A 27,958-nucleotide genomic window follows, 5' to 3' on the forward strand; every position below is an offset into this window, starting at 1 on the left:
GAGAGAGCCGAGCTGCTTCTGAGGATATATTCACAAAACAGTCAATTAACTTTCTGTGATTTGTCCGATAATTAAGCATCCTCTGATACACCTGGGCTGTCTAAAGCAGTGTCGCTGCCAGCTGCTAAGATACATTAGTATGTCTTTAGAAAGACTTTAAAACAAAGGCCAAAGACCTGAACGCTGACCTGCGTCTTTGTACTTCTTTTGCATAACTTAGTAATCAGTTTCACTCTAAACTTCACAACAGGGAGTTAAGCTCACAGCTACTCCCATTAGGGGATAAAAAAATATATATTTTACTCATGAGAAACAACTCAAAAAAAAAAAAAAAAAATCATTGTGGTTCCAGCAGACACTGATGATAGTGAATTTTAAGCAGCATCACTTTTGAATCCGGTTGTAGACCCGTTTCCACCATTGGTATGGGACGGGTGGGAACGTATTTTGGGGGTTTCTACAGGCGAAAACTGGGAAGGGTGCCAGGATATCTGATCTGAACCGTCCTACTTTTTTGGGACTCTTTTGCTGGGGTCCCAAGCTTCCCTATCTGTGTAGATGGAGCTTGACACACAACAGTCCACTGATTGGTCAAAAGAATTGTCACTTCCTATACAGCTCAGTAATAAAAAGCAAAGCAGGCACAGCACCATGTTTAAATATACTGTGAATTTTCCTTGTTTAAAGCCACATACCAAGAATACAAACAATACAAACTGGATGTTCACCGGTGTCTCGTTTTCTTTTTGTTATAATTCAAGTAAGGCCAGCGTCATGCCATGTGATGTCATGCCGCTGAGACGTCATGCTATTACATTGCTGACGAATCTAACCCTATCTGGCTTATACTGTGCCCACCAGGTGAGGGTATGGTTGGCTGTGGAAACACAACAGAGAATCAGGGTTTATTGAACCAAACAGCACTAAACTGTCCTGAGTTAGACCCTTTGGTGGAAACGAGGCTTTTGTTTTCTGAACTGAAGAATGTTGGAGTTATTCAGCATCAGATGAGCCCATATGGAGTAAGGCTGGTGATCAAACCTAATTGAATTTACTTTAATTGATTCCTGAATGCATCCACAGAAAGGTCCTGGATGAGATGGGCTGCCACTGGTAAATAACTGGTGACCTGTCTGGGATGTACCCTGCTTCTTGTCTAGTAGAAGTTGGGTTAAGCTTCAGGCCCTTGCATTGGATTAAGTGAGAGGTCTCGGAATAGGGCAGGACCAAAGGAGTGGCTTGGGGTCCCCCTAGGTACCATCCCAAGTATAGACAACTGAATTCTAGCAAATAACACATGTAAACTGACCTTCCATTCATCCATTTTCTATACCTGCTTATTCTAACTCAGGGTTGCAGGGGGCTGGAGCTTATTCCAGCAGCATAGACAAGAGGCAGAATACATCCTCTATAGGTCACCAGTCCACCGCAGCAAACTGTTCTTTACTTGGGTCAACCTCTGATACAAATGAACGCAGCACATAATGTACTGAGAAAATGTTCTTCAGTTATCAAGTGCATAAAACATGGCACTGGGAGGAAAGTGTCTTTACAGCATGAAAATCAAAATTAACATGCAGTCAAGTAAAATATGTTTGATCTGAGTCCATTGTGTTTATTGATATGTAATATTATATTTCCATAAAATGTGACATTGCTGGAGTTAAAATCAGGATGCTACACTATTCACAAAAATTAAGGATATTCAACTTTCAGGTGAAATTGACAGAAAATGTCTAAAATTTATGTTAAGTCGATATATCATGATTGTGGAACACTAGTAGAATCATGCAATGGTAATCTCAAACAATTTATTGAAATTGTTTATTGAAAGCTAACAACCGTGGTGGGTACACCACAACATATGGTCTCTTTAGATGTGGTTTTGGTCTGATGTCTAAATGGGAACAGTATGACGAGGACTGTTCAGATACAAGCTGTCATTAAAAGCCAGAACTTTAAGTAGACTATTTATGGTTAAGGCACTTCTTTTGTTGCTGTGTTTTGTGGTGGATCAACTTGTTAGAGAACAGCATGTTCTGCAATAAATATCTAAATATTGAATAGTTGTGCATGCACATTTAGAAGTTAAAAGAAAGTTAAATTAAATTCACCTTTAAAGGTTATAGTGCATTTTAGGTTCATTCTGATATCATACAAAAAGCCAAATATCCCCTACATTGAGTAATTGTGCTAATTGTGAATTTTACCAGCAAAACAGCTGCTGCACATCTGATGGCAAGTCATCACACCATGTCAGCGTCACCATGACAACGCGTTTAACCAGCAATTATTGATCGTAAAGCAGCATTTGAATATAAAGCTTACACAGGTGATATTTATCAGTTTAGACTGTTTATATTTCATAAATTAGGATGTAAAAGTCATTAAAACCACCAGATGGCTGTTTGAAGTCAATTGACCAAACATGTTGAATAAACTCAGATAAAACATCTGACCGGGCTAAAGGCTGTTGTTTCCCATTATTGATAAGGTATTTCAAATGCCTTCTTTAAAAGTGGTTAAGGACATTCAGGACCGCCATAAGAAGAATAGAGAGACTTTATTATCTGCCCCTGGTCACTAAACTAAGCAAATCATTGATGGAAAAACACCACTGACTATTGGTTTTTACATATTTTGTCCTAATGTTTACAAGACTATAACTTAAGTAGTAATAAACAGTTAATTACTTCCTTAAATATAGACCTTTTTCTTTAAAGATTTCACATGGAATAGCCCCCCCACCAAAAAATCTCTAGAGCCGCCCCTGTTTAACCACCATCTACTCCAGATAAAACACTTAGTCCTTGATAAAACTTCACAAAATCCTAAAATTAATAATTAAATTTCATGGGCCAAATATCCCCTACATTTAGTGAGTAATCCAAAATCCAATGAATAAAAAAGGAGCAGGCAGAGGTAAAAACGGAGTACATATTTTTAATGAGGATGGAGATACAGCGTTCATGTTTCAGTTCAAAATGCTGCTACACGTCAACTGAGCTATCACATTTTACTACTGTATAACCTGTATGACACTGAATATAACTCCTAGTCCATTTAGCTGAAGGTATTTTCCGCCATATAAAATCATCAGTCAACAAAAACAAGACATGAACTCTTTTAACATCTTAATGCTGAATCTATACATGTAAAAAAGATGGAACTAGCATCTGCAGTACAAAAGATGATACAACATATACAGGCGATCAAATTTGTGGCATTTTACTCAGATTTATTTGATATGTGTTGAAAAGGCTTTTCAAAGTCAATAAAGTTGAGACTAAAAGCCGTACATGAGGCACACATTTTTTTCCCCCTTATTTTAAAGACAAGGCAGTACACGCCCAACACGTGGAAGCATATCGACCTCGCTCGGCCTGAATCGCCTGGGCTAAAAATGGCCTGCGTCGGTGCGAGGTTGTTGTGTGATGAACGTACAGAAAGACTGGGCTGTAAATGCCACAGCTACAATGTTGTGTAAGCACCTGTTTGAGGAAGTGAAGGCAGAAATGAGGCCATGAAAAACTGTATACACACACCCACACATCAACACAACGTAAACATCAGCACTGAAACAGAACTTTTACTTAAAGTAAATGCAGCCCATTTTGATGTTTTTATCCTTGGATTTTTTGGAGATGTTCCTAAACAAATCTAAAACTTATTCTTTTGTGTTGAACAACAGGAGTAATTGATAAAGTATTCCTCTAAATGATCTTAAAATATAATTACAGTGCTACAACACACTTATGCAGAGAAAATGGAGAAATATCAAGCCTCCAGAGACAAACTTTAACTCCTATTTACACATAACCGTAGGAGTAGGTGTACTTTTTGCATTTAACAGAATCTTGGGGTGATCACCATCCTAAAGAGAGAAAAAGGATTGACCTACAGGCGTTAATAAGCAGCTACAGTAGAAAAAGTTGATTGAACGGTAATAAACTGAAATTATTGGTTAAATGTGTTTTTATTTTGCAGGCAGGCAGCTCAGTAAAGAGATTAAATGATTTAGAAAGGTTAGCTCAGAGTTTCTGGATTGAAGGCAACTCTGGAAGCCTTGGAAAGTGAAAGCAATCAGGGAAACTGAGCGAGCCAAAGACATGAGACGGCAGGTCCTCTTGGTCCACTTTTAACCTGGACACAAACACACAGCGTGCAGAAATGCACGCCTCCCTCTCCTTCTGGGTGTAACATTACAACCTCTTCTTTTCTCCAGTGACTATTTACCTCAGCTATTACTGAAAAAAGGAAAATAAGTGATATAATGAAGCAAAATCCTGAGCACACATCTAAACTAACACTTGACTTGTTCTCTTGCTGAATAAACGCAGGTTCGGCTGCTGTGAGGGACAAACACTTGCTGGATTCGTTTGGTAAAGTTGATCCAAGAAAACATGATACATTATCACAGGAATAACCTGTCTACGCTCTAGGAAGGCAGCACTTTCTTAGAACATCAGGTTAAAAAGGAGGAATCTACTCTACACGCACACACACAAGTTACAAAACCACGGCCTAAATAAGAGGAAGAGTATCACATAAACTATGCTGAAAACCTATAACATTAATAGGGAAAATATAAATAAACCCATAAAACATTAAATAAAATTAGTAATGCAGTCTGAATCTTTTGATACTGGTGATATAAAATAGCATCTTTCATCTCCTGTGTGGGATGTTTACGTTTGTCATGTGACTCTTATTGCTAAACCGACTCTTCTGCAGCTCTTTCCAGGAAAAGCTTGTTAAAAGCTCATGTTACAGTTAGCTGTAGTGTGAAGTTGGCACAGTCAGTGGACAGTCTCCACAACTTTATCTGCAGCTGCTAGTTCCTGTGCATGTTGCAGGAGGCGGACAGCGGCGGCGCGCTGGCAATGACTGGTGCTGTCGGGGAGCTGATCTCAGGTGGGTACGGACTCAGGGCCATCTGCTTGTTGTCGAGCAGCTTGCGGACGACGATGCGGCAGAAGTCTTCGCTGTGTCGGTGACAGTTGTCCAGAAGCTGGCGGACCCTGGCAGTGCGCGTGGGCTGGTTAATCACCAGTTCATAATCCTCTCGCATCAGCATGGAGCGAGCCAGCAGGGCGTCCAAGCTCTGGTTCAGACACGCCTCCGTCATCTGGGAGACGATCTCCTCGCGGCGCGTTGAGATCCAGTGGCCGATGGGGCCTCGTGAGTGTGTGGGGCTTGGCAGCGGAAGCGAGTAATCGTCTGCATTTAGAGGAGAAAGAAGCAGGAATTCAATTTTAGTGGTGAAATCAGAAAAAAAGGAAAAAATTACTTAATCTAAGTGATTTTAATCACCATTTCATGAGATTCAAATAACAACAAACATATATATATCACAGAAAGAGCAACAGAGAAATCTCTGAACATTATGATGGAGTGATATAGCTAGTGGTTACTGAGGTGAACCACTGTGGACCCTGGAGCAAGGCTTAACTCTTCAACTGCCTCCGGGGCACTAAGGGTGGGATCACACCAAGATAGTCTGCTAGACGCTGTACGACTGAGGACTCGGTTCAGGCGTGGGGTGCAACATTCTTTTGGAGCAAGATTGTGCTCATGCTGCACTACTCAAACTAATCAGATCTTCCACCACATCAGAGTAAAATATGTAGCCATTAGATCCTAGCAATCATGGATTGAACATATTTCTAACATAACTGTTACTGAGTTCTTCTACGTCTGACCATGAGCCATTTCTCCCAGCCAGAGCTGCCTATCATCCTGCATGTACCTTTGTTTTGATCGTGTTTACCCACCATCAAATGCCCCTGTATTGATTCCACAATCCGCATTGCTATGTAGTCCACTTACTGTATTTAGTTGACTTGAAGCAGACGGAGACCTGCATTTGTACTAGTGATGGACATTTTAGGTGAATTTTAAAGTTGACCAGTCAGGCCTTAAAAGCTGGTTTGTTGTGACGTGATGACCTGACATCAATAATGAAATGAAAAAATACTTCCTCTCCAAAGGGAAATTGTGAAACGTGTGAGATGTTATTTATATAATGTGTGTGTTCCATACACAAGGGTTTTTTACTTTGTTATATTTTTAACATTGTCTGGGCTCTAATGTCCTTTATTGTATAGCGGGTAGACGAGAAAGTGGGTTAGGGATTGAATCTGAGTGGGCTGTATTTATATGGCGGCTGCTATACCACGTGAGCTAAACACTGCGCCCACAGGAGCGTTCGGCAACAACAAAACCATTTTTTTTGTCTTTCCGTCTGATCTTTTTGCTCCTGAAGAAACATTTCTGTGAGGGTTTAGCAACCGTGTGGCTCTGGTTTGTTGCCTCCACAATCAGTAAAAGCAGCTGCTAAACTTTCTGCCTCCAAACCGAGGTCGGGAGGCAGAGGAGAGGCGATTACCCCTGGGTGAAGCAGCAGCTAGCTTCAGGGTTAGCTCCCTTCACTTTACCCAGCAGTGTGAAGCAGACACGGGACTCTGCTGGAACTAGAGCTGTGTAGTGTTTCTAGCCAAACATTCAATTCTAAACAGACAGTTTCTGATCAACTTAAGAAAGAAAGAAAAAAAAGAATAAAAAACAGGTGTCAACTTGGTGCGCCGTTTTGATTAATCAATTAGTTGTCGTGCACATCTCTAATTTTTAGGCGGACCAAGTTCGCTAGTTTGGTCTGAATCAATGCTAATTTGTGCATTTACAAATGAACGATGAGGAATTTCCCAGCAAGCAAACTGGCACCCTAAAATATGACCTATATACAGAACCCTAATTTTCCAATTGGGAAAAATTAAGAAAAAAATATTGTTATTAATATTTCAGTATGACAATAAAAACTCAGTTGAGCATAAGAAAACATGAATACGGCTTTTTTAGCAGTTTCTTCAGCAACTTCTTCTCCACCACCTACCTTGTTGCTGAGGCTGCGGTTTGAGGGTGAGGTTATCCACCTGTGTTTCAAACTCTGTGACACACGGGGCAGGTTTCATGGGTATGTTTAAATCAGTCTGTGATCTAGTCGGCTGGAAGATGTTTAGGTTGTTGGCCGAGTAGCTGTCCTTCAAAGACTGTGGAGGATCCAGATTAAGAAGGCCCTCTGCGTCAAAAAGAACAAGCAGAAGAAGAGTGATGTAGGTGTGTGCAAAATCCTATCGTTCATAATAATACTGGTAGATTTTTTTGACAAGAGTAGAAAATGTAATATTAAGATATCACACAGTTGTGGCATGATGACATCATTTAACTGCACCTCAACCCATGCAGCACAGGTGAGCTCGGCTGAGCGAGTAACAAGGATTCATGGCAGATAAAAGCAGTGTTGAGTAGGGCTGTGCAATATATAGAATGTTGATTTCAGCTCCAAACAATCACAGAAACAACAGACAAAAAAAAAAAAAAAAGATTCTTATTCAAATAATTTAGCTATAATACTGTCTTTTGTCATGTGTTCGGAAAGACGCACACTTCTGCCGCTTCCAAAAGTACTGTAACATGTTGTAGTTAAAGAACAGCTGGAGCTGTTAGTTAAAATGACTTTAAACTTTAGGTCTACTCATTTTTGCCCTGGTATATTTTCTCTTTCTATTGTTTTGAATTGAAATTAAATTAAATGCATTTTTCCAGACATTACTTAAGCTTCCACTAAATTCAATTTAAATAAAAAAAAAAATTGTGCTTTTTGGGGCAAGTATTGTTATTCGATTAAAATGCAGTTAATCAGGATTAATTAATTACAAAGCCTGTATATATTAAGGTTGTCAAAAATAACGTGTTAACGGCGGTAACTAATTATTGTAATTAACTGCGTTAAAATTTTTAAAGCATGTACAGCATTCGTCAATGAGAAACGGAGGTGTCTAGAGGCAAGATGGAAAGCGCCGGTGAATCGGATATCTCTATGCTTGGATTTGAGAGCGTCACAGGGGAGATGAGGATGTTTTACAGGGGATGCATCACTATTAGTGTTCATCAATGCAGAAAATTTAAATACATTCTCTCCTGATGCTGTGTATATATCTTTAAATTCTTTTTGAGTCATATTTTTTAGTCTCTTTAGTTTTCTCTATTCTCTGTTACTGTTTTCTTGTCTATTACGTCACAGTATTTGCTGTGGGTCTGCTAAATAAGGTCATGGGCTTCCGGGTATCCAATTTTGTGAATCCGCAATTTTTATTATTTTTTTTTCCTTCAAAGCGATTCAGTAGGCCACGTTTAGTTATGCCGAAGTTACCATTAGACAAGTCAAAATATGTGGTTGTTTATCAACCCACACAGTTCCTTACATCGCCCAGCATGCTAACTTTTAGCTTCCTACCTGAGGATATAACTGTACTGTGTGCTAACTTTTAGCTTCCTACCTGAGGATATAACTGTACTGTGTGCTAACTTTTAGCTTCCTACCTGAGGATATAACTGTACTGTGTGCTAACTTTTAGCTTCCTACCTGAGGATGTAACTGTACTGTGTGCTAACGTTTAGCTTCCTACCTGAAGATATAACTGTACTGTGTGCTAACGTTTAGCTTCCTACCTGAAGATATAACTGTACTGTGTGCTAACTTTTAGCTTCCTACCTGAGGATATAACTGTACTGTGTGCTAACGTTTAGCTTCCTACCTGAAGATATAACTGTACTGTGTGCTAACTTTTAGCTTCCTACCTGAGGATATAACTGTACTGTGTGCTAACTTTTAGCTTCCTACCTGAGGATATAACGGTACTGTGTGCTAACTTTTAGCTTCCTACCTGAGGATATAACTGTACTGTGTGCTAACTTTTAGCTTCCTACCTGAGGATATAACTGTACTGTGTGCTAACTTTTAGCTTCCTACCTGAGGATATAACTGTACTGTGTGCTAACTTTTAGCTTCCTACCTGAGGATATAACTGTACTATGTGCTAACTTTTAGCTTTCTACCTGAGGATATAACTGTACTGTGTGCTAACTTTTAGCTTTCTACCTGAGGATATAACTGTACTGTGTGCTAACTTTTAGCTTCCTACCTGAGGATATAACTGTACTATGTGCTAACTTTTAGCTTTCTACCTGAGGATATAACTGTACTGTGTGCTAACTTTTAGCTTCCTACCTGAGGATATAACTGTACTGTGTGCTAACTTTTAGCTTCCTACCTGAGGATATAACTGTACTATGTGCTAACTTTTAGCTTCCTACCTGAGGATATAACTGTACTGTGTGCTAACTTTTAGCTTCCTACCTGAGGATATAACTGTACTGTGTGCTAACTTTTAGCTTCCTACCTGAGGATATAACTGTACTATGTGCTAACTTTTAGCTTTCTACCTGAGGATATAACTGTACTGTGTGCTAACGTTTAGCTTCCTACCTGAGGATATAACTGTACTATGTGCTTTGAATAAAATTATTTGGCTTTGTTTTTTGTCGCTTTGTGTAGGGGAACGCATGACCCAAATGCATTCAGTGACTTTCTTGACGCTCGCATTAGCTAACTCCTTAATGTCGAGGCCTTGTTTATTTTATTTATATTGTGGTAGTGTGGAATAACTAGTGTTGGGGGGAACAACAGCTGGTGGAGATGGCATGGGATGATGAAAAATACATGGAAGTGTATGGGGAACTTATCAGTGAGGGACGAACGCAAAAGAGAGAGAAGGACTCAAATATGTAAGGCTGGACGGACACGTTTTCCGTTGTTGACATCTCTAGTAAAGTTGCCAATAGGCGAATCTTTTGTGACGTCAGTGTTTACCTTTTGCCGCATTGCATCACGGTATTGGGTGGCAAGAAGCTGCATCTGTTAGCTGGATTTCTTTGCGTTTGGAGTTTGAGGGCGATCTACTACATGGTTCACTCGTGTTGTGTGATTGGCTGTACGGCTCGTTGGGGGCCCAACAAAAAGTTTTTCCGCATTCCCACCGAAAAAAGAAGGAAATGGTTACGTGCTATGATACGTGCTTTGATACCTGCAAGCCTCACTGGTACACGCAGCTGTTGTAAGTCCTATCCTGACCGCTGTTTCTACTTTAAACATTAAAGCTGCTACATGACTGCATGTTTCTCCTAGACTGGATTTGAAAGAAAAATTTTGTAAGATGTTATGATCGTTTTTCACGATAGACCAAACGCCATTTAAATTATAGTTAACAGGACCAATAAAATTGAAAAACAGTCATTAGATTTAAAATAAAAAATTCAAAGGCACTGATAAATAAAGCCTTACCCGGCTTTGCAGTCGCAGTGACATGTGATTATTTCACCGGTTTCTTGGGCGATCACCCACGGAAGATGCGAATCACGCTGTGACTCTGCTTGGCCGGGTCTGACCTCCGCTTTGAGCACGACCACTGATTTTTGTTTCACCGAAAAGATTGGCGCAACCTTTCTTGAAACAAAATAGTTATAAGCTTCGAGGCTTTTAAAAGCTTTTAACTTCTCGTGGGTGAAGGGTCCAGGGCTTTCAACTAAATAAGAATAAATATCTCCCCAGCACATCTGTGGCCAAGATGCAGGTGAGTCAGACCAGTATTTTTCGTCATCCCAGACTTCATATGGGCTTTGTATTTGTTCGATTTTGTCTGCAACACAAATTTTTAGTTTCTCTCTAAACCTCCTCTGGTCTTCGGAGCTTAGCGTACTTATATAATTTGGATTTCGCCCGCTTACTTTCTTGTTTATGCTAGCAGGTTCCGCCATCTCAACAGGTCTTCTTGCCGCCCAACCACACGCGCATGCGCAAAAAGATGTAAACAAAGATTCGCCTATAAAACGTTTCTCTGTCAGTAGATAATCCTATCGCTGCTATCAAACCACAAATATGGCCGAATAGGGTGGAGTGGAACTGTTCAAACCTCTCTCCAGCTGAGAATCGAACCAGCGACCGGAAATATTGCTTTGTGATAAAATTTTGAGATATTTTTTGGCAATATTGCCCAACGCTTGTGTGATGCTTCCAAGTGGAAACGAGATCACGATTTGTTTTTTAAAAAAACAAAATAAATACAAAAAATAAAGTTCTGGGTCGTGGCACCAATGAATAGCTAAAACATGTGTTATTACGTGGAGAAGCGTTGCTGCTGGTGAGGATGCCTGGCAGAGATATCTCTGTGTCCTGGGAGGAGCCAGATCCAGATCCGGATCCTGACGTGGAGCCAGATCCTGAACCTGACGTGGAGTATTCCTGTGAGAACAAACAGTTTCACCCAAACATAAAAAGGACAAAGTCTGAATAAAACCCAGAATCCTTGCTGACATCGTCTGATGTCTGTCGAAGAGCATTTGCTTTCCATTGAGCAGCTTTTGTGGCTGTTACAACATGAACAAAGGACCTCCTGACTCTGTTACGCTAACACTGTTTATATCTTGTCTGCAGGTATGAGCTCAGTTTAAGTCAGTGACCTGCTCTGACAGTGGAAGCAGAGTGCAGACATCAACTTCCCGCTCAGCTGTTATGGAAAAAGATCAGAATCTCACACAACTGTGGACCAGCTCATTCTGTAGAATTTAGGGGAGTTGGATCAAGTATGCCCTGAAGTCAAATGCTAATATGCTAATGCTACCTCCCAGAGATGGATAATAATTTTTGGTCATTTAATTGTAAGAAATCAAATAATTTATGCGACTATTACCTTGATACGGGACTGTCTTGTTTTAACCAGCATCTGGTAATAATGTGTTACTACCAGTTTACCACCTCAGTTTACCAAGCAGGAACAAAACAACAGAAGAACCCTTCACCGTCGCTCAGCACTGGTACAAAGTGTGTGTCGCCGTGAGATTTGATGCTAATAGAAATAGTTCTGTGTTGAATTTCTTCAAGTAAGGAACCAAAAATGAGATCCAGTTCAACCTCTGCCTGGGAAGCTAGCATTTCATCAGTCTACCACCAGCATCCTACAGAAGGTCCATCCACAAATCAGAGGTCAGTAACTAGTTTTGTCACCAGATGACGTTTGATGTGAAAAGCAAATATTGGACCTTATCATAAACATGATAGCTGAAGACATGTCTCCTTAGATTGCTTGGAGGTTTTCAAAGTTTGGTGGAATTTTTAGAGCCTGAGTTTACAGTCCCATCAAGATAAACCATCAGTACAAGACGGAAGAAACTGATGATACTGTAGCTGAGCAGAACACTCACTTAGCGAGTGTCGAAAATCTGTTTCTCACCACAGATTAGTGAACAAGTTCATATCTAGCAGACATTACATACTCAAGTGGAGAATGCACTGAGATGTTCTGCAGACCAAAGACAGCTGCAAACTGCTGCAAACCTCGTAAATGTATGTGGTCTAAATGGAAAAGTAACATGTTTACATAACAATACTAGCAACATGATGTTAGCCAAACACCTGCCAAGGTGGGAGATATTGAAGCAATGATCAGAATATTCTCACTGACTTTGTATATTTAGTATATTTCTTGGCATGCCCATTCCTACTACGAGCTAAGTTGGTAGTCTAAAACAGGGGTGTCCAGCTCCAGTCCTCAAGGGCCACAGTCCTGCAGGTTTTAGAGGTTTCCCTGCTCCAACACACCTGATTAAAATTGAATGATTCTCTCCAACAGCTCATTATCAAATTCTGCTCAAGCATGTTGACCATTTATCTGATTAAGGTGTGCTGTAGCAGTAAACATCCAAAAGCTGCAGATCAGAGACCCTCGAGGACCCACTTTGGACACCCCTGGTCCAATAAATGAGACACCAGTAATATTTCAGTTTGGATATCATGTTTTTTAAGTGCTGAATATTTTTATATGTTTACATGTTAAGTTTCTGTGTTTTACTTTGAACTTTGCTCTGAAGTAGGTAAAAACTGAATACTGACGGGCCACGGGCTGGGTCGGTCCTTCAGCATATTCAGAGACACCTCCACATTCCTCTTCTCACACACCGGCTGAGCTGAACAGCACCCTGACCTCTGCATCATCTAAAGAAATGTGAGAAAAACCAGGCGTCACCAGATGTTATACTTACTTATATTAGCAATCCTTATAGAGAAGACAACATTGACTAGAACACAAGGAAGCATAAGATTTATAAAGGCAGAAAAATATCAGGCTAAAATGTCATTTTTGTTGAGTAAAATTATTAAAGTCATTATACAGCAGTTAGTAATCATTAAAATTTTACATTTACAAGTTATTGCCATGAAATAAACAAACAAAAATAAAACAGCACTGGGTATTATTCTGTAGATTCAGGTGAATGGAGGTTTATGAACTTATTCCACCAGCAGAGGGCACTGTATCCTCCGTTTATTCCAACTCTGTTTAACTGAACCAGCGAGCTACTCTCAGGAAGAGGAAGGACCTTTTTAGACTGACAAAAACCCACGAACACCCACTAATATCTGGCTTGTTAGTAAAATGTGGAAATGTGACTCTGCAGTAGAGGAAGAAGCTCGGCATCAATGGGAACACAACACCTGGATGTAATTTTTACAGAAGATACATGTCGTGATCAGGGCCTCAAAAATAGACACAGCTCACATATTCTTTACAAAAAAAGTGTGTCTTCTGACTGTAAGGTCTTACATGGAGGCGCTGAGTTGTGTGAGGCTGTCAAAAGTAGAAAACCAGCTTCCAGAGAGTCTTACTGGACCAGCCAGGTGAAGTCCTTAAAGCAGCTATGACAAATATGCGACTCCACACAATGTGAAAAGCTTTAATTGGCTTGTTTTCATGGGTGTATCCGTGTTTGAAAGCAATGTTTAGACTTGTTTTTGTTGTAAAAATGAAATAAAACTTTTGGATGTTTCTTTGCAGATTATCACTAATGGCTGACTCTGCTCATCAAATGTCTTTTTACTTGCACATAAAGCATCTAATGAACACGTCAATAGGGTTAAAAAGTGATTCTTAGCAAAGACAACCTTAAAAAAACCTTCCCACAAGGTTAAATATTAACTTATCTTGTTCAAGAATTTAACACTTCTAACCTTTACTGTCAATATTCTGCATTATGGACAGTTTTTAATAATTCAGTTTAAAACAAATGGGTTTTTAGCAAATATTATCTTTCATATAATCACATAAATCTCAGTACTTTCCAGGTCAATTAAAGCTTTGTTTTCATAGTCAATCTATGAAACCATATGCCGAGAACCCTTCATATGCCTTGATTTCATTGCTACTCTATAATTAGTGTTTTTCTTTTCCTCTGCATTGGGTCACCAGTTTCTACCACAACAGCGTTTTTCTTAAAAACTCTTTTTACAGCTGAAGGTTATTACCTTATTAATGTGAACACAGCAAAACCGAAATGGGGAAGGATGTGTTTAGGGGAAATTATGAGGCATCTTTTTCTTCATCAGCCTCCATTAGTCACAGGAAAACACAAACTCTCCCAATTTACACTACTACAGTTTAATATTTAATTCACATTATTTGTATTTGGACATTATGATCCATCAGTTTTTAAATCAAGTCCTGGACGGAGAGATTTCCAGACACTAACAGCAGTGGATCAGGCTTTAGCTTCATTCCTGACTGACCTTTGCCTTCTTGATCCCCAGCACCGCCTCCAGGAAGTCTATCTCATCAAACCTCCTCACCATTGGCTCCAGCTCAATTAAACACTCTGAAATGACAACAACAAATGTGAGAAAAATCTGGTTTCATCTGGTTCACATTCTTTCTTTGGTGTTATGTCGATTTATCATCATGGTTGGTCATCAGTTTGAGCCACAACTCCTCCTGGTTCAAGCCTTTTGTAAACAATCAAGATAAAACCAGATAAAAAAAGCCAGAACTGTGTCAGCTATTGTGTATTTTCCCATTCTGGTCTATTAGTCCTCAAATGTTATTATTAAAGCAGGAAGCTTTTAATTAGTCACTTCTTTATCAGGATAAAATCTTGCTAAATTTTTCTGTTACTCAGCATGAAAAATCTGTTGTTCCCAAAAGTGAGTGGGGGAAATTACTGGTGTCGCTCTATGGCATGGTGCTAAAACAGACCACCTATCTGGACGGTCTCAGACTGTCCTTGTAACTTTTTTTTGTAGTTAAAAAATGTAAAATATCACCAGACATGTTTGTGTCCAATAAAAAGTGGGGTTGAAGTGCACTTGTATTTAATTATGTGTCTGCGTGGTTATCACGGCTGAAGCTTTGAAGCGTCGTTTGTGCATCAGTAATGAACGCCACATGTTCACACGATAAAATATATGAGTAACCAGTAGGAGGCAGTGTAGGGACGAATCTGACCAGATGCAAGATCACAGGGAGGACAGCAGTAGAAGAAAATATGATGGAAATTTTTTAAGACACAGTGTACTTGGTTTAGGGGCCTTTGGGGGCCTCAGATACTGCTACTGTTGATTTGTTCTGCTGTGATCTCAAAATTATTGTTTTGTTATTGTTACAACGTTTGCCGAAGTTTACCTGCTGTAACACACCTGACTCAGAATTGTGCCGAGCCCCATGTCAAGCTATGCATCTGCGTCTGCTAATTACCCATTTAACTGAGTCAGGTGTGTTACAGCAGGGAAACTTCTAAAACCTGCAGGAAGCTGGCCCTCAAAAACCAGGACTGAGGATCCCTGCAGAGTATAATTTTGTGTTTTGTGCCAAGCACCCAACAAATGGGATGAAATATTGCTCAGCATTTCAAGTATTCAGAGCGTGCAGACCCCCACCAAGCCATTGTAAATTTATTTGGCCAGTGATTGCAGGCATAATTTTTTAGTTAGAAGCTCTCCCATTGTAAAGAATCCTTTAAAAAAATTCCTGGATCCAGGCGGTGATCTAGATCACCCCAAAATCTAATCACTTGTTTCTAAGATTTCATCAAAATCCGTCCATAACTTTTTAAGTTATGTTGTTAAAGACAGACAGACAGACAGACCGCTGAATAAACGACCTCTGTCTAGAGGAGGTAAAAATAAAAAGTCATGTTACAGAGATGTTGACCAGAAAAAAAAAGCTGTTGTATAGTTAATTTTTTGTTCTTACTGAGGAAAGAAGGTCGATCTTCGGGGTTAGCGGTCCAGCCTGAGGTCATCAAGCTGATGAGAGTGTCTCTGCTGGGAATCTCAGCCGACAAGGTGTCCAGGCTGGTGTCCGGACGCTTCCCGCGCAGCACGCTGAACATTATCTGCATGGGGTTGGTCACTTCTGAACACGCATCACAGACACAAATAAACTGAATGAGACGGTTACGGATATGAGGTAAATGAAAAACAACAAGGTGATAAATGAATAGCAGCTTACCTTCAAACGGTATCTGCCTGGCCAGCACTTCCCACATAATAATGGCGTAGCTACAAAGCAAAAATTAAAATAAGGTGTCAGGGAAATTAAGATTTGCATCACCTCTGTCAGATGGCATCCCCCTTCAGAGCACGGGGAGTTTATGACATGATAACTACAGAAGCTTTTTAGGGAAGTGTGACGACTGACTTCTTGCAGCAATTCGAAGCTGAAAAGGGATTCAAGCTTTTTATTTTTTCCAGAAAATAACCTCCAGCCTCCTCTTCCACTGTTGAACATGTCAGTGCTGACTGACAGCTGCAGAGTGATGAGTGCCACTACTCTGCAGCTCTCTGCATTGGTATGACACTAATCTCATGCCGGGACTTTTTCTGACCTTGCCAGGCAGGAAAAGCTCCTTTCTCTGCAATGCTGACTGTGCTGAGCAAACACAGATTCTATCAGTTTAAAAACAATGCAACAAAGTCATCAAGATCTCACCCAAGCATACTTTTCCCGTAAAATAGATTGAGATCCACTCACATCTAACAATCTATACCTAATGTATGTTACTGACCCATACATCTGGACCTGAATAAGAAGGAATGTGGACAGACTGGCTGATTCCCTACAACTAACATGAGAGCATTGATGTCTCACCTGTACATATCATGTTTCACATCGGCTCGACGGCTCTTGGAGGGCTCGTACTCCTCAGGGGGCATGTAGATCACTGTGCCCTCCATCTCTGCGGGCTTGGACCCTGAACCTTTACTGACAGAAAGCTGCCGCCACTTTGAGAGACCAAAGTCTGCGATCTGGAGAGAAAAACCATTCACACACACGCACACACACAGGTGTATTTTAATTTTGCTCTCTATACCCAAAGTCAGACTTGAAATGGGAAAAAGAAGTTTTAGATTTGCTGCTCCAACAGCTTGGAATTTGCTGCAGGACAAGCTATGTCTGATGGAGCTGGTCTCCTTACACCCTTTTTAAAAGTAAGCTGAGAGCATTAAATGACAAGTCTTTAGGTTGTAAATGTTTTGACTAATATTATTTTGTAACTTGAAGTGTTGATGTATGTTTGTAATTTTAGATGTAATTTTATTGGTGGTTTTGATTGATTGTAACTTGGTTTGCTGTCTTGGCCAGGACACTCAATGAGGTTTTTCCTGGTTAAATAAAAATAAATAAAACACACACAGGGAGAATTTAGAGCAACCAATCAGCCCAACATGTCTTTGAATGGTGGGAGGAAGCCGGAGTACCCAGAGAGAACACACGCATACTTAGGAAGAACATGCAAACTCCACACAGAAAGGCCACCATCCCCCAGGTTCGAAACTCCCCCCCAGCTGAGGCTCGAACCAGTGACCCTCTTGCGCTGAGGCTGTGGTGCTAACCACCACACCACCGTGAAGCCCAGGACTTTATCTGAATCCACATATGATAGATATAATAAATCCAAATATCATGAAGAGTGCTCTCTTTAAAGTGCTTTAGGTACATAAAACTAAACAGATTGTTTTTAAAATCAACTTTCTGTCAATTTCAGATGAACATCTGGACTGTAAGACCAGTAACATCTTAATTTTCATAATTAATTTCGCTAAAATGATTTAATTTAATTCTCCCCAGAAGATGGTGAAAAAAATACTGACAGGTTTAATGATTTGTAATAAACAGTATGATGTATGAACATGTGACATGAAATGACTTGAAAGCATCAGAACAGATGCACCGAAACTCTTACATAAATGTTCCTGTTTTGCTCAGACAGCTCTGAATTATACCTTAACGTGAAATTCACCATCCAGCAGTATATTCTGTGTCTTCAGGTCATGATGTAAGAGAGGGGGGGTCATGTTGTGTAGGAAGTTCACCCCCAGGGCAATCTCATACAGGATCCTCAGGCGCAAAGGCCAGGCAAGAACAGGGTATGCGTCCTTCTGTAAACACATATCACAAACAAGATGTCAAGGTTGAAATAAGAAGGAAATGATGTGATGGTGCACTGAGACAGTGTCAGCGAGTTTACTAGACTGGCTCAATGCAGGATTTTCCCTACACTTAAGTTTCACCAGAGACTACTCTGTTTCACTTTTATTTTCAGTCTCACTGACAGGAAACCCATGATAAACCACAGCCATCCTGAAACAGATGCAGCAGCCAAACAGAGAGGCTCTTTCACTCAAAAATCTGAAAACAAAAACTATACAAGTGAGCCCAATCAGACTTAATCAGTGTAGGGAAATTATGTTGATTGATATGATCCTTTAGCACCAGATCTGCTGGTAAATAAACATTTCTTTGTAATATAAAGTTACTTGATATGTGGCTACCTCGTGGAGCAACAGGTCCAGAGAACCGTTGCTCATAAACTCTGTGACTATGCAGAAGAACTCAGGCTCATTGCAGATGCCAAAGATCTGGATGATGTAATTGAATCTGGCTTTGTGAAGGACCTCTGCCTCCTTCAGCAGGGAGTTTCTCTCTCTGAAACACAGCAAGTGAAAGGGGAGATGAGACAGTTAACCTTTGTCCCCAGGTTGAATGAAGACAAAAAAAGGCAAAACAGTGATGACATTTTGGTAGAGCTTGTTTTGACTCATTAAACCAGAACAGCAAATTAATACAGATTCAGGATTTCTTTGCAGCATAAAAAAAGCATTATAGCAAGTCCAGTTTGTGTTATTTAACTCCCCAAGACCAGGAAATCAGTCCGACTGGGAACCATCCCAAATAAGATAAATTTGCTGTCAGATATAACCTTTATCTCTGCTTGAGAGCATGGGAAAGTCACGTGACCTATGACTCATGCTGTTTGGCTCAGGTTAAACTGTAAATCTGAGCTACAGCTGCTACACAAACAACCCATGGGACAGTTAAACTAAAAATGCTCAGTCTGACATTAGTTGTAATTTTAAATGTTTTTTTCCAACTTACGATCTCTTAGTTTGTAGAGTTTATATTAACTTCACCCATTTTGATACAATTATATATTACTGTTTGAATACATATTATCCTAAAATGTCTCCCCACAAGTAAACAAGGCCTTGACTGTCATATCGGCGCAGTTACCTTTCTCCAACCGAGTCAAGCTTCAGGCACTTGATGGCCACGGTTGTCCTCCAGTCGGAGTGCTGCGCCTTGAAGACGGTACCAAAGCCCCCTCTGCTCAGGTAGTAGAGGTCCGTCAGCTTCTGGTAAGGAATCACTGGCAAAGTGCTGGTGAGGCTGCCTATGTTCACGTAGCCCATGGCCGCGTGCGGTTCCATGGCAGTCTCTTACGGGAAGTAGCTGCGGATTTACTATAACCGTCTCTTTTAGTAAATGCGATGAGGAACACTTCTCCCATTTATTCGCATGCCATAACGTCGCGACAGTTAGCAAGCTAAGCTAACGTTGATTTGGGGAAGAAGGGCTGCTTAAAATCGAAACCAATACACAGTTATCCTCCTTTTTACTAAACAGAATCGCCTCCTGAACTTGTTCGCTTTCACGTTTGAGTTTATTGATGGTGTGCTGCGCAGCGAGCAGCTGTCACAGGCTGGAACAATAACAGCGCGCTGCGCCGCTCCGCGGTATTTAAGGCAGGTGGTTTGTTGTTGCCAATGACGACACTTCCGGGTTTGCGAGATGCATTCAGGTTCGTCGGTTTTGACAGATTCACACATGTCACCGCATAGCTCTTTCAAAGTATTTGACACACATATGTATGAGTTTTATTACAGATATGTGTTAGAATGAAAATGGGTTAATTGTTCTTTAATTGATAATTCAGACATATTTTGGGCCATGAATCCACCTTTTTAGGGATTGCACCCAAATTTATCACAATAACGGGGGTTTTAACATGGAACTTCCCCAAAGCTGGGGAAAGTTTTATGCTTTGCTAACTTTAACAAGACAGAGTAACTTGGACTGGAGTGGTCTTTTTGTTTGTTTGTTTGTTTGTTTGTTTTATTGTTGTTGGTATTGTTGCTGATATAGATCAATATCAATAATAATTAATAATAATAATACAGTGTAATAATGACTTGTACTGACAAAACAGACTATGCAAACATTTGGAATACGTCTGGAAAGTCATTCAAATTAAGCATTTTGATATAATGAATTTATATAAGGTAATGTGAAGTTAATGAAAGTAATTTAAACTATGCCATAAAATGAAAATAATTTGAACTATATTCAAACAAAAGTGCCTTTTACTCTATTTGTCATACGTTTTCTCTACCCTATCTTTGTTTATTAAGCACTCCTAAACATACTTTTTTTTGTTTGTTTTAGCTGAATAAAAGCTTTTTATGTATGATTTTCTTTTATTTAATTTGTTAGCACTGTTTTGGTGTCAGTAACGTATCCAGGATGTCTATAATGGGATGGCCAAGATAAGCCAGATACAGACCAATCAACCAATTACAGTGCAACTGTTCTTGTAGCTGTACTGTCTAAAGTGTGACTGTTTTAGAGGGTCACTCAAAATGCCCTGGACAATACCGTAGTCTCGTGCCTGTTCGTTCATTCATTCCCTATCCCTTAGCCCAATTTAGGGTCACAGGGGTCTGGAGCTAATCTCAGCAATTAGCAGGCTAGAGGCAGGATACACCCTGGACAGGTTGCCGTTCTATTGCAGGGCCTGTAAAGAACACAGACAGCAAATAATAAATAATAAAACAAATAATGATAAAAAAATAAAGAAAGTTGTTTACTTTGGTTTCATGTTAACAGTCTTGAAAAGTTAACCGTCAGATTTGGGGTGGCCAAATGGGTGGTCAACAAAATTTTGCTCCCAACCCAAAAACCTTGCCATTGTCTGGTAAATTTGGTAAATGTGAGTAACTTTAAAGAAGCACTACTGAACTTTTCTCTGTATTTTCTTTTATTTGTTTGTGTGTGTTTATTAATACAGTACAAAGTACATGCTGCCCTTATAATACAAAATTGTTCCTCATAAAATTTGACATGATGTAGGACAAAGAAACAAATAACAGTAAGAAAAACATTTATATAATAAGGAATGGATAAAATAAGAACAAAGGGCAGATTTTATGACTTTGGCACCCCTAACGACGGCCAGTTCAGCATCTGTCTTCATCCTGTCTCTTTTCAAGGCTTGTTCCAGTCTGTAAAAGTCAGTCTGATGTTGACCCTTGTTTTATTTCTTGCTCTGTCCCTTTCTGTCTTTCTTTTCCTCTCTTCCTCAATAACATCTTCTTGGTTTTTATTAACTATTTGACCACATTCCATTATTAAAAAGGCCAGCATGTTGATATCCAGTTGCTAGCGTATGATGTGAGGCTGTAAAGCAAAGTGCTGCTGGAACGTGATGCACAAGGACGAAAAAGAAAGTTGTGAAGTGCAATTTCTCAGCCTCAGGACACTGCAGAGCATAGACAGCTCCAGAAATTCACATAATTAATATCAATGCGCCATCAAAATGAGCCAGAAATGCATAGATAGGGTCAAAGAGTTGTACTACTTTAAGAAGAGTTTGGGGAATATGTTTTCTTTGAAAGATGAAACAAAGGTGACGTCTTTGGGAAAGAAATGCATCAGTGTTTTTAAAGGGTACGAGATTAACAATTTACCTAGTGTAAAACACAGTGGAGATACCGTTATGCTGTGGGACGGCTTTACTGTGTCTGCTACAGGAGACACTGAAGGAAAATGGGTTAAAATAAATGAATGAGCAAATTATTAATTTATTTAGAGTGAAAGATTCCCTCTCAGAAAACTTGTTTAAGGCAAAGACAAAAGTTTGTTCCAGTAAGACTAAAATTAAATCTTTTTATAGACAGATGGATAGATAAATGTAAAGACGTAATATCAACCTATATGGGAGAACCCAGAAACATTACATGCCTGATGTCAATGAATAATTTGATTCCAGTTAAGACTTTCTTTGTTTTGTGGATTTTTACATGTGTTGGTGAAGTGGGAAAATTACATTCATCTTTCCAATTAAGATATAATTGCAGATAATTACAGTCAGACATGCTGACATTTTATAGGTGCTTTATAACTTCCTGTTTCCATAAAACAGGAAGCTCCTCTTGACAGGCAGGTCACGCTGCAGCATGACCGTGTCTTCATTCTCCCTCTGTAATCTGAAACCTTTGTAATATCCTCACCACATTATGACTAGAGCTTACGTGGATGTCACGCTGCTTGAATTGGTGTTTCTGATGAGCCAGCAAGATTATGAACAAGATGAACTCTGCAAAGTTAAGTAAGGAAAAAAAAAAAAAAAAAACATTGGATCACAGAAACTGTGGTGTACGGTCTCCCAGCTGTGATTTGGTGTGAGTAGACTGATAAACTTGTGTTGTGTTTCTGTGCATGTGTTAACTTTATGTGCTTGTTAACACTCTTCCACACAGATGACTGCCCCATTTGTTCCAATCCCTTTCCAGTGGCCTGCTACAGAGTGATCGGGGAGACTTCCAGGAGAGCGTCTCCTGAGTTTACATATGGTTGTTAGAGAAGATGTGGACTGGGCAGTGGTGCAGTGGGTCTGAGATGGGACCTGTTCATCCAAGCTGCTGCAGAGCGAGGAGAACATAAAACGATCCACGGCTCTGATTCTTCTGGGTTACGAGATCCTGGATCAAAGGGCAACGTTCAAGGAAGGGAAATTTAAAATGTAGACCCTCTTGTCATGCAGATCATGCCCTGTGTAGTCATCATAAATTATATAAAGACATTCTTACAGATGACTTTCAAAACTGTGGAATTACCGATTTTATTCTAAATGAATACTTTTCCAGAAAATTCATTTCAACATACAATATAGATGAAATAGGAAAGCTGCTGTCCAGTGTGTCAGCAGGACTATGTTTTGCAACAGCAGCTAAAGAATTTCCCTTTTATTGCGGACAAGTCTTGACACAGGGAAAGCCCCCAAAAATCTGCAAACATGAGTTTTCATCTACAGTTTCGAAATCTTATACAAATGGTACTATGAATAGACACCTCTAAATATAATTAGATGAAAAATTATGCACACCCTTTTTCACTTCTGATGTTCATGTTTCAGGACTTAATTTAAAAATTCTCTGGTTTTTACCAGACGGTTAAATGATCGAATCATGTCAGTTATGAATGAACAACAGCTAATCTAAGCCAAAATAAAGACGTATTGAGTGAAAAATTAAGTCCACCTCATGATTTTTTACTTTTTTTTAATCCAGATTGGTAATTTTTACCCATCTTTAGATATAGTAGAGGCTGCCATGTTTCAGCACCCGGGAGTCCAGGTTGTAAGGACCTTATTTAGGGGCCTCTGTTATCATCGCACTTGGCACACCAGGGCCTTGATCCCAGGTCCTTGATCCCAGATCCTCCAGAACCAAGCCACCCTGTAACCACTATGCTACCACTCCACAGTAACTTGAAGAGCCACCTTTAACAGCAATAGCTTAAAGTAAACACAGAATTACTTAATTGTGATGAAAATCACATACATTGTTGATAAAATTAGTAATTTTTCAATTTATTTTAAAAAATGTATTTTATGGGTAAAGAAATGGCTCATAACGCCCTCTACAGGGTAAAATGTGACATAGAGAGATTATCTACATCATGAGAAAATAAACAAAACAAACAAAAATAAAAAACAAAACAAACAAACAAAAACAAAAAACACAAAAAAAAAAACAAACAAAAAAAAAAACACAGCCCCTTCCTCCAGATGCAAACAGATGGGGTAGGCATAGAAAAACACTCCCACCAACCCATATGAAGAGATTTGAACTTCAGTGGTGTAGATTTGCTAGTTTCAGACCTCTATTCTTTCACAGAGTTTCTGGTGAAATATTCCTGCAATGGGACGGATTTGTGTTTTTGAGGGGTGTAAAAGTAACACCGGACTTTATTCTTTACCTGCTGATCCTTATCTGGCGACAGACAGCAGCTCAAATCGTAGCAGCAGCAACTTCCAGCAGCTCGTCCTGCAGCTGCTACAACCTGCCGCGAGTCTCCACAGCTTTCCAGAGCTGCTGGAGCTGCTGACAGGCAGCTAACAGCGCTAACAGCTCAGACTGATACATTCAGAACCACCTGGTTCATGTGTAGCTGAGGAGATTCAGGAGGGGAAAAGTCTTCCACCTCTGTGGCGTAGGTGCTTTGTAAATCTCACTTTGCATCTTGCCACTGAGCTGAGCTGATGTCTGTCAATCATTTTTTCCTGTGTTTCTGTACTTATTCCACCTGTCATAGGCACATGACACAGCAGCATGTCCCACATGCAGTAATGACTGGAGATAATTTAGCTCCCTCAAACTGCTGATGCGCAGTTTGATGTGTGTGACGACCACAAAACTCCTTAAACATCTGAGAATCAACCACAACACAGAAGATGAGGTGATGAGGTTATGACGAGGCAAACTAAAGCAGAGAGGAGGAGGACAGGTGCTGCTAGGGCAGAGACGGACATTCTGAGTCATTTGGCGCTGCAGGCAGGTACTGTATGAGGGAGAAAATTTGTTGCTGTCAGCTATAGTATATCACACTGTCACTGGTTTTTGGGAAAGTAATTTACGACTGTCTACTGCAGGTTTAAGTTTTTGTGCTGTTTAAACAACAGAAGTTCCCTGCAATCTTATAACTACAGCACCATGTTTAGTTCAAATATGCAGCAGTGAACATGGCTGGAATAATTTGTACATGACATCACCTCACCTCAATTCAACAGGCCTAGGTTTAGTCAGCTTTTCTTTCTTTTTTTTAAATTTTTTCCAGCATGGCTTTTGCAGCTGCTGCTAGTGACAGTCCTCTCATAAAGGGAGGTATGAAAGTATGGAAACTAATTTGTATAGTCAATGTTTCTGTAATATGATGAATTACTACAGGAAATCAGGTTTTTAATGCCTTTATTTTCACAATAAAAACTGCAGTTGTACTCTTGTTAGTAATAAAAACTACAGGATTATAAATAGTGAACAGATGTCTCATTTATCCAATGTACTCCACACCAGAAGGAGGTGGGCTGGTCTTAAATATAAAACTCCTGGGCTGAAAATTGGTTCCACCTCAGCCCTGTCATTGACCCTATTCTGACCAAGTTAAAGCCGTCAGACAGATGACCTCACATTAGGCATAAAGCAATACCATAACTTTCTGACTTTAAACTTAATGTTTCTGACTTGCTTTGATTACATTTAGTATGTACATCCCTAGAGCTGTCAGAGAAACCCTTTGTCAGGTCTGGAGCATTGTGTTATGCTAGTATTTTGTTTTATGGCACCACGTCACACGCTGGCAATTGGATTACAGTTCAATTTAGCTTTAGCGCCACTTCACATGAATGTAATCTCAGGGCACTTGACAGACAAATCAACAGCACAGTAGCTGTTCTTCATCAAAGCAACCCAAGACATCATTAACAGAGGAAGAAAGGAAAAGAAAAAAGAAAGAGAGAAAGTTACAAAGGAAAAGATCAGAGAAGAATTAACATTGAAATGACTTTTACTGACAAGAGAGAGCTCAGACAAAAGGCAGGATGAAGACAGATGCTGAATTAAGCTTGTTACAACCTCCGTGAGAAGCGAGAACTTTGTTCTTGTTCTCAAGGCTGCAAGAACGAGAAAAAAGTTTGTGTTGATCCAGTCAATTCATACGAGAAGCTTCGTCTGTGACAGGTCGGGGATCACTGCGAGTGAGGGATGTGTGTGTTTATATGTGTAATAAACAGCTGACCGGGTTATTTCATGTTCAGTGAGAAACTTAATCCCTGGCAGGGCGGGGTTGTTCATGCGGTGGTGTCCGTGTCTTTAAATCCCACGTGTTGTATACATTTTCATACTTTCTCACCACCTCAGTCAGCTCTTCATTAAAACTATACGTTCAGCCTTGTATCAGGGGAAATGTGGAAGCCACAACTTTTCGCTTTATTCTTTTATGCGTTAACCACGCTCACCTCAAATGTCTGACCAATCACACAAAACTTCTCAGAGCCCAACGAGAAGAAAGGCTGATGAGTAAAGAGCAAGCCACAAGTTGGCCTCAAGAACACAAAAAAGTTCTTGCTTCTTGTGGAATATGTCGCAGCCTTAAGCCAAAGTTCAGTTTGTAAAATAAAATAAAATCCTCCTGAAATACAGAGGAGTTCACGGCCAGCTAACTGACTACAAGGTGTCCAGGTCCTATCACAGCAAAATAAGCCAAAATGGTCAGCCCTCCGCCTCTGTGATTGATTGGTGTGATGGGCTGAGCAGTGAAAGGACAACCAGGCACAGGTTAAAGTAAAAATAATCAAATGTAACATACAACAATGAATAAGAAAATGGACCCATAAAAAAGTAACCATACTCTACTCAAAAACAAAACAAGACTAACTCAAGCAAACTGACCTAAGAAAATGAGACAAAGATGAACTTTAATAGTGGCTGATCAGCCCACAGAAAACACAAGTGGGTAGAACACACAAAAACACAACTGAAACTAACAAACAAATCCGAAACCTAAGCCATGCTGCCTTGTTCTCTTTAGAGAGAAAAGGCTTATAAAAAGTAGGAATAGTAGTATTACATCACATCTGTTTTATAAGATCCTGGTAGAAGGGCGTCATGGAGACAGCTGGATGACCTTCAGAGGATACACAGACTTCTGCAAGAACTTTATCCTGCTCCTCAGCAACAATGTTTCAGCTGGTGAAATGAGACCATGTGGAGGCGAGAGCCTAATGGTGAACAAGGCTAAATTAACCAAGCTGAACCAAGAGAGAGTCGTGTATGAGTGGAATGTTTCCTTGATATTTACTGAATGAATCATCTCTGCAAAAGCTGACATTAGCACACATCTAATCTTCATTAAGTTCATCTGTGAGCGCTGACATTGCTCTTTTAGCTGTGGGGTCTCAACCCACCAATGCTTCAGAATCTCAATGGGATATTGTTGCCATAGTGACACTGTTTTCTGTTTTATCACCCATTTTCTTCAGCTGCAGCCTTCTAAGACAACTATGACGATGGGTTTCTAAAAAAGAGGCTGGTTGGACTTAAAACCTTTCTGCAGGATTTAAGATATACAAAGATGTCGTCACCAGGTGCTTGTTAGAACTTTTTTTCCACACTTCTCTGGGGGCTGACATGAACCAGGTTTGACTTGTAACACATCTTTTTGTCTTTCAGTGAAACTGTGAGACACTTTCTGTCTTTGGCTGGCCTATCGGGTCTGTTTGACAGCTTAAATGAAAGTAGGGTTTTTCTTTCTTTATGGAAGTTTTGTATGTCTCTATGTAAATGTGTAGTTCATGTGTGGTTCATGCACCCATCGATCGCTGGTGTTTTGTGAAACTTTGGAGGAAACTAACCATTGCCTCCTGAGGGAACTCTTGGAAAGCCAGAGAAATAGTGAAGCTGAAGAAGGACAGGAAGAACCACATCAACCTACTGCTGAAGAAAACCCATTAAAATGTGTCTCCGTCACGGATAGAAAACCAGTAGAGGTGTTGCAAATATCGTACTATCCTGAGATCATTGTCTCTTCCACAGTGTGGATGGATCAGGGATGGAGCTACACTGGACACCCCTGGTGCCAGCTCAGGTGACTGACAGGTTACTGGAGGATGAGGACAGAAATGTCTTTCAAACCTGCATGGATCACAAGTATCACTACACAAATCTAATGTTAATTAGTTTCCTAATTAGTCATCCTTTAAAAATATTGATATTTGGCTGCACACTTCTAGAGAAAATTTTGTCAGCTACTAATGTTAACCTGTTAGCATGAAGCTACGTAGCAGTGCTAATCCAGTTATATACAACACTAGATTAATTTTAATATAATGTGGGGAAGCC

General features: G+C 39.9%; 1 protein-coding gene across 1 annotated transcript; it reads right to left on the bottom strand.

The window, feature by feature from the left end:
* Positions 1 to 2,923: 2,923 nt before the first annotated feature.
* On the bottom strand, positions 2,924 to 19,762 carry LOC121644674 (receptor-interacting serine/threonine-protein kinase 2-like). The gene is made up of 11 exons (XM_041992796.1): positions 19,236 to 19,762; positions 18,497 to 18,650; positions 17,948 to 18,103; positions 16,812 to 16,969; positions 16,173 to 16,222; positions 15,915 to 16,076; positions 14,456 to 14,541; positions 12,788 to 12,889; positions 11,020 to 11,140; positions 6,893 to 7,078; positions 2,924 to 5,220 (listed from the first exon to the last, which is right to left on the bottom strand). The coding sequence occupies exons 1-11, from the start codon at positions 19,430 to 19,432 to the stop codon at positions 4,835 to 4,837; spliced, it is 1,758 nt and encodes a 585-aa protein (XP_041848730.1). The 5' UTR covers positions 19,433 to 19,762; the 3' UTR covers positions 2,924 to 4,834.
* Between the last annotated feature and the right edge of the window lie 8,196 nt (positions 19,763 to 27,958).

The sequence above is a fragment of the Melanotaenia boesemani genome, chromosome 8 (genome assembly GCF_017639745.1).
Source record: "Melanotaenia boesemani isolate fMelBoe1 chromosome 8, fMelBoe1.pri, whole genome shotgun sequence".
NCBI classification, from domain to species: Eukaryota; Metazoa; Chordata; class Actinopteri; order Atheriniformes; family Melanotaeniidae; genus Melanotaenia; species Melanotaenia boesemani.

Bases quoted from the DNA above. Each gene is read 5' to 3' on its own strand.
- LOC121644674 (XM_041992796.1), bottom strand. From the start codon at position 19,432: ATGGAACCGCACGCGGCCATGGGCTACGTGAACATAGGCAGCCTCACC. The intron at 11,141-12,787 runs GTCAGTATTCAG...TTGTTCTCACAG, and splicing joins ACCGACCCAGCCCGTGGCCC to GAATACTCCACGTCAGGTTC. The intron at 7,079-11,019 runs GTAATAACACAT...TTTTTGACGCAG, and splicing joins CAGCAGCAACGCTTCTCCAC to AGGGCCTTCTTAATCTGGAT.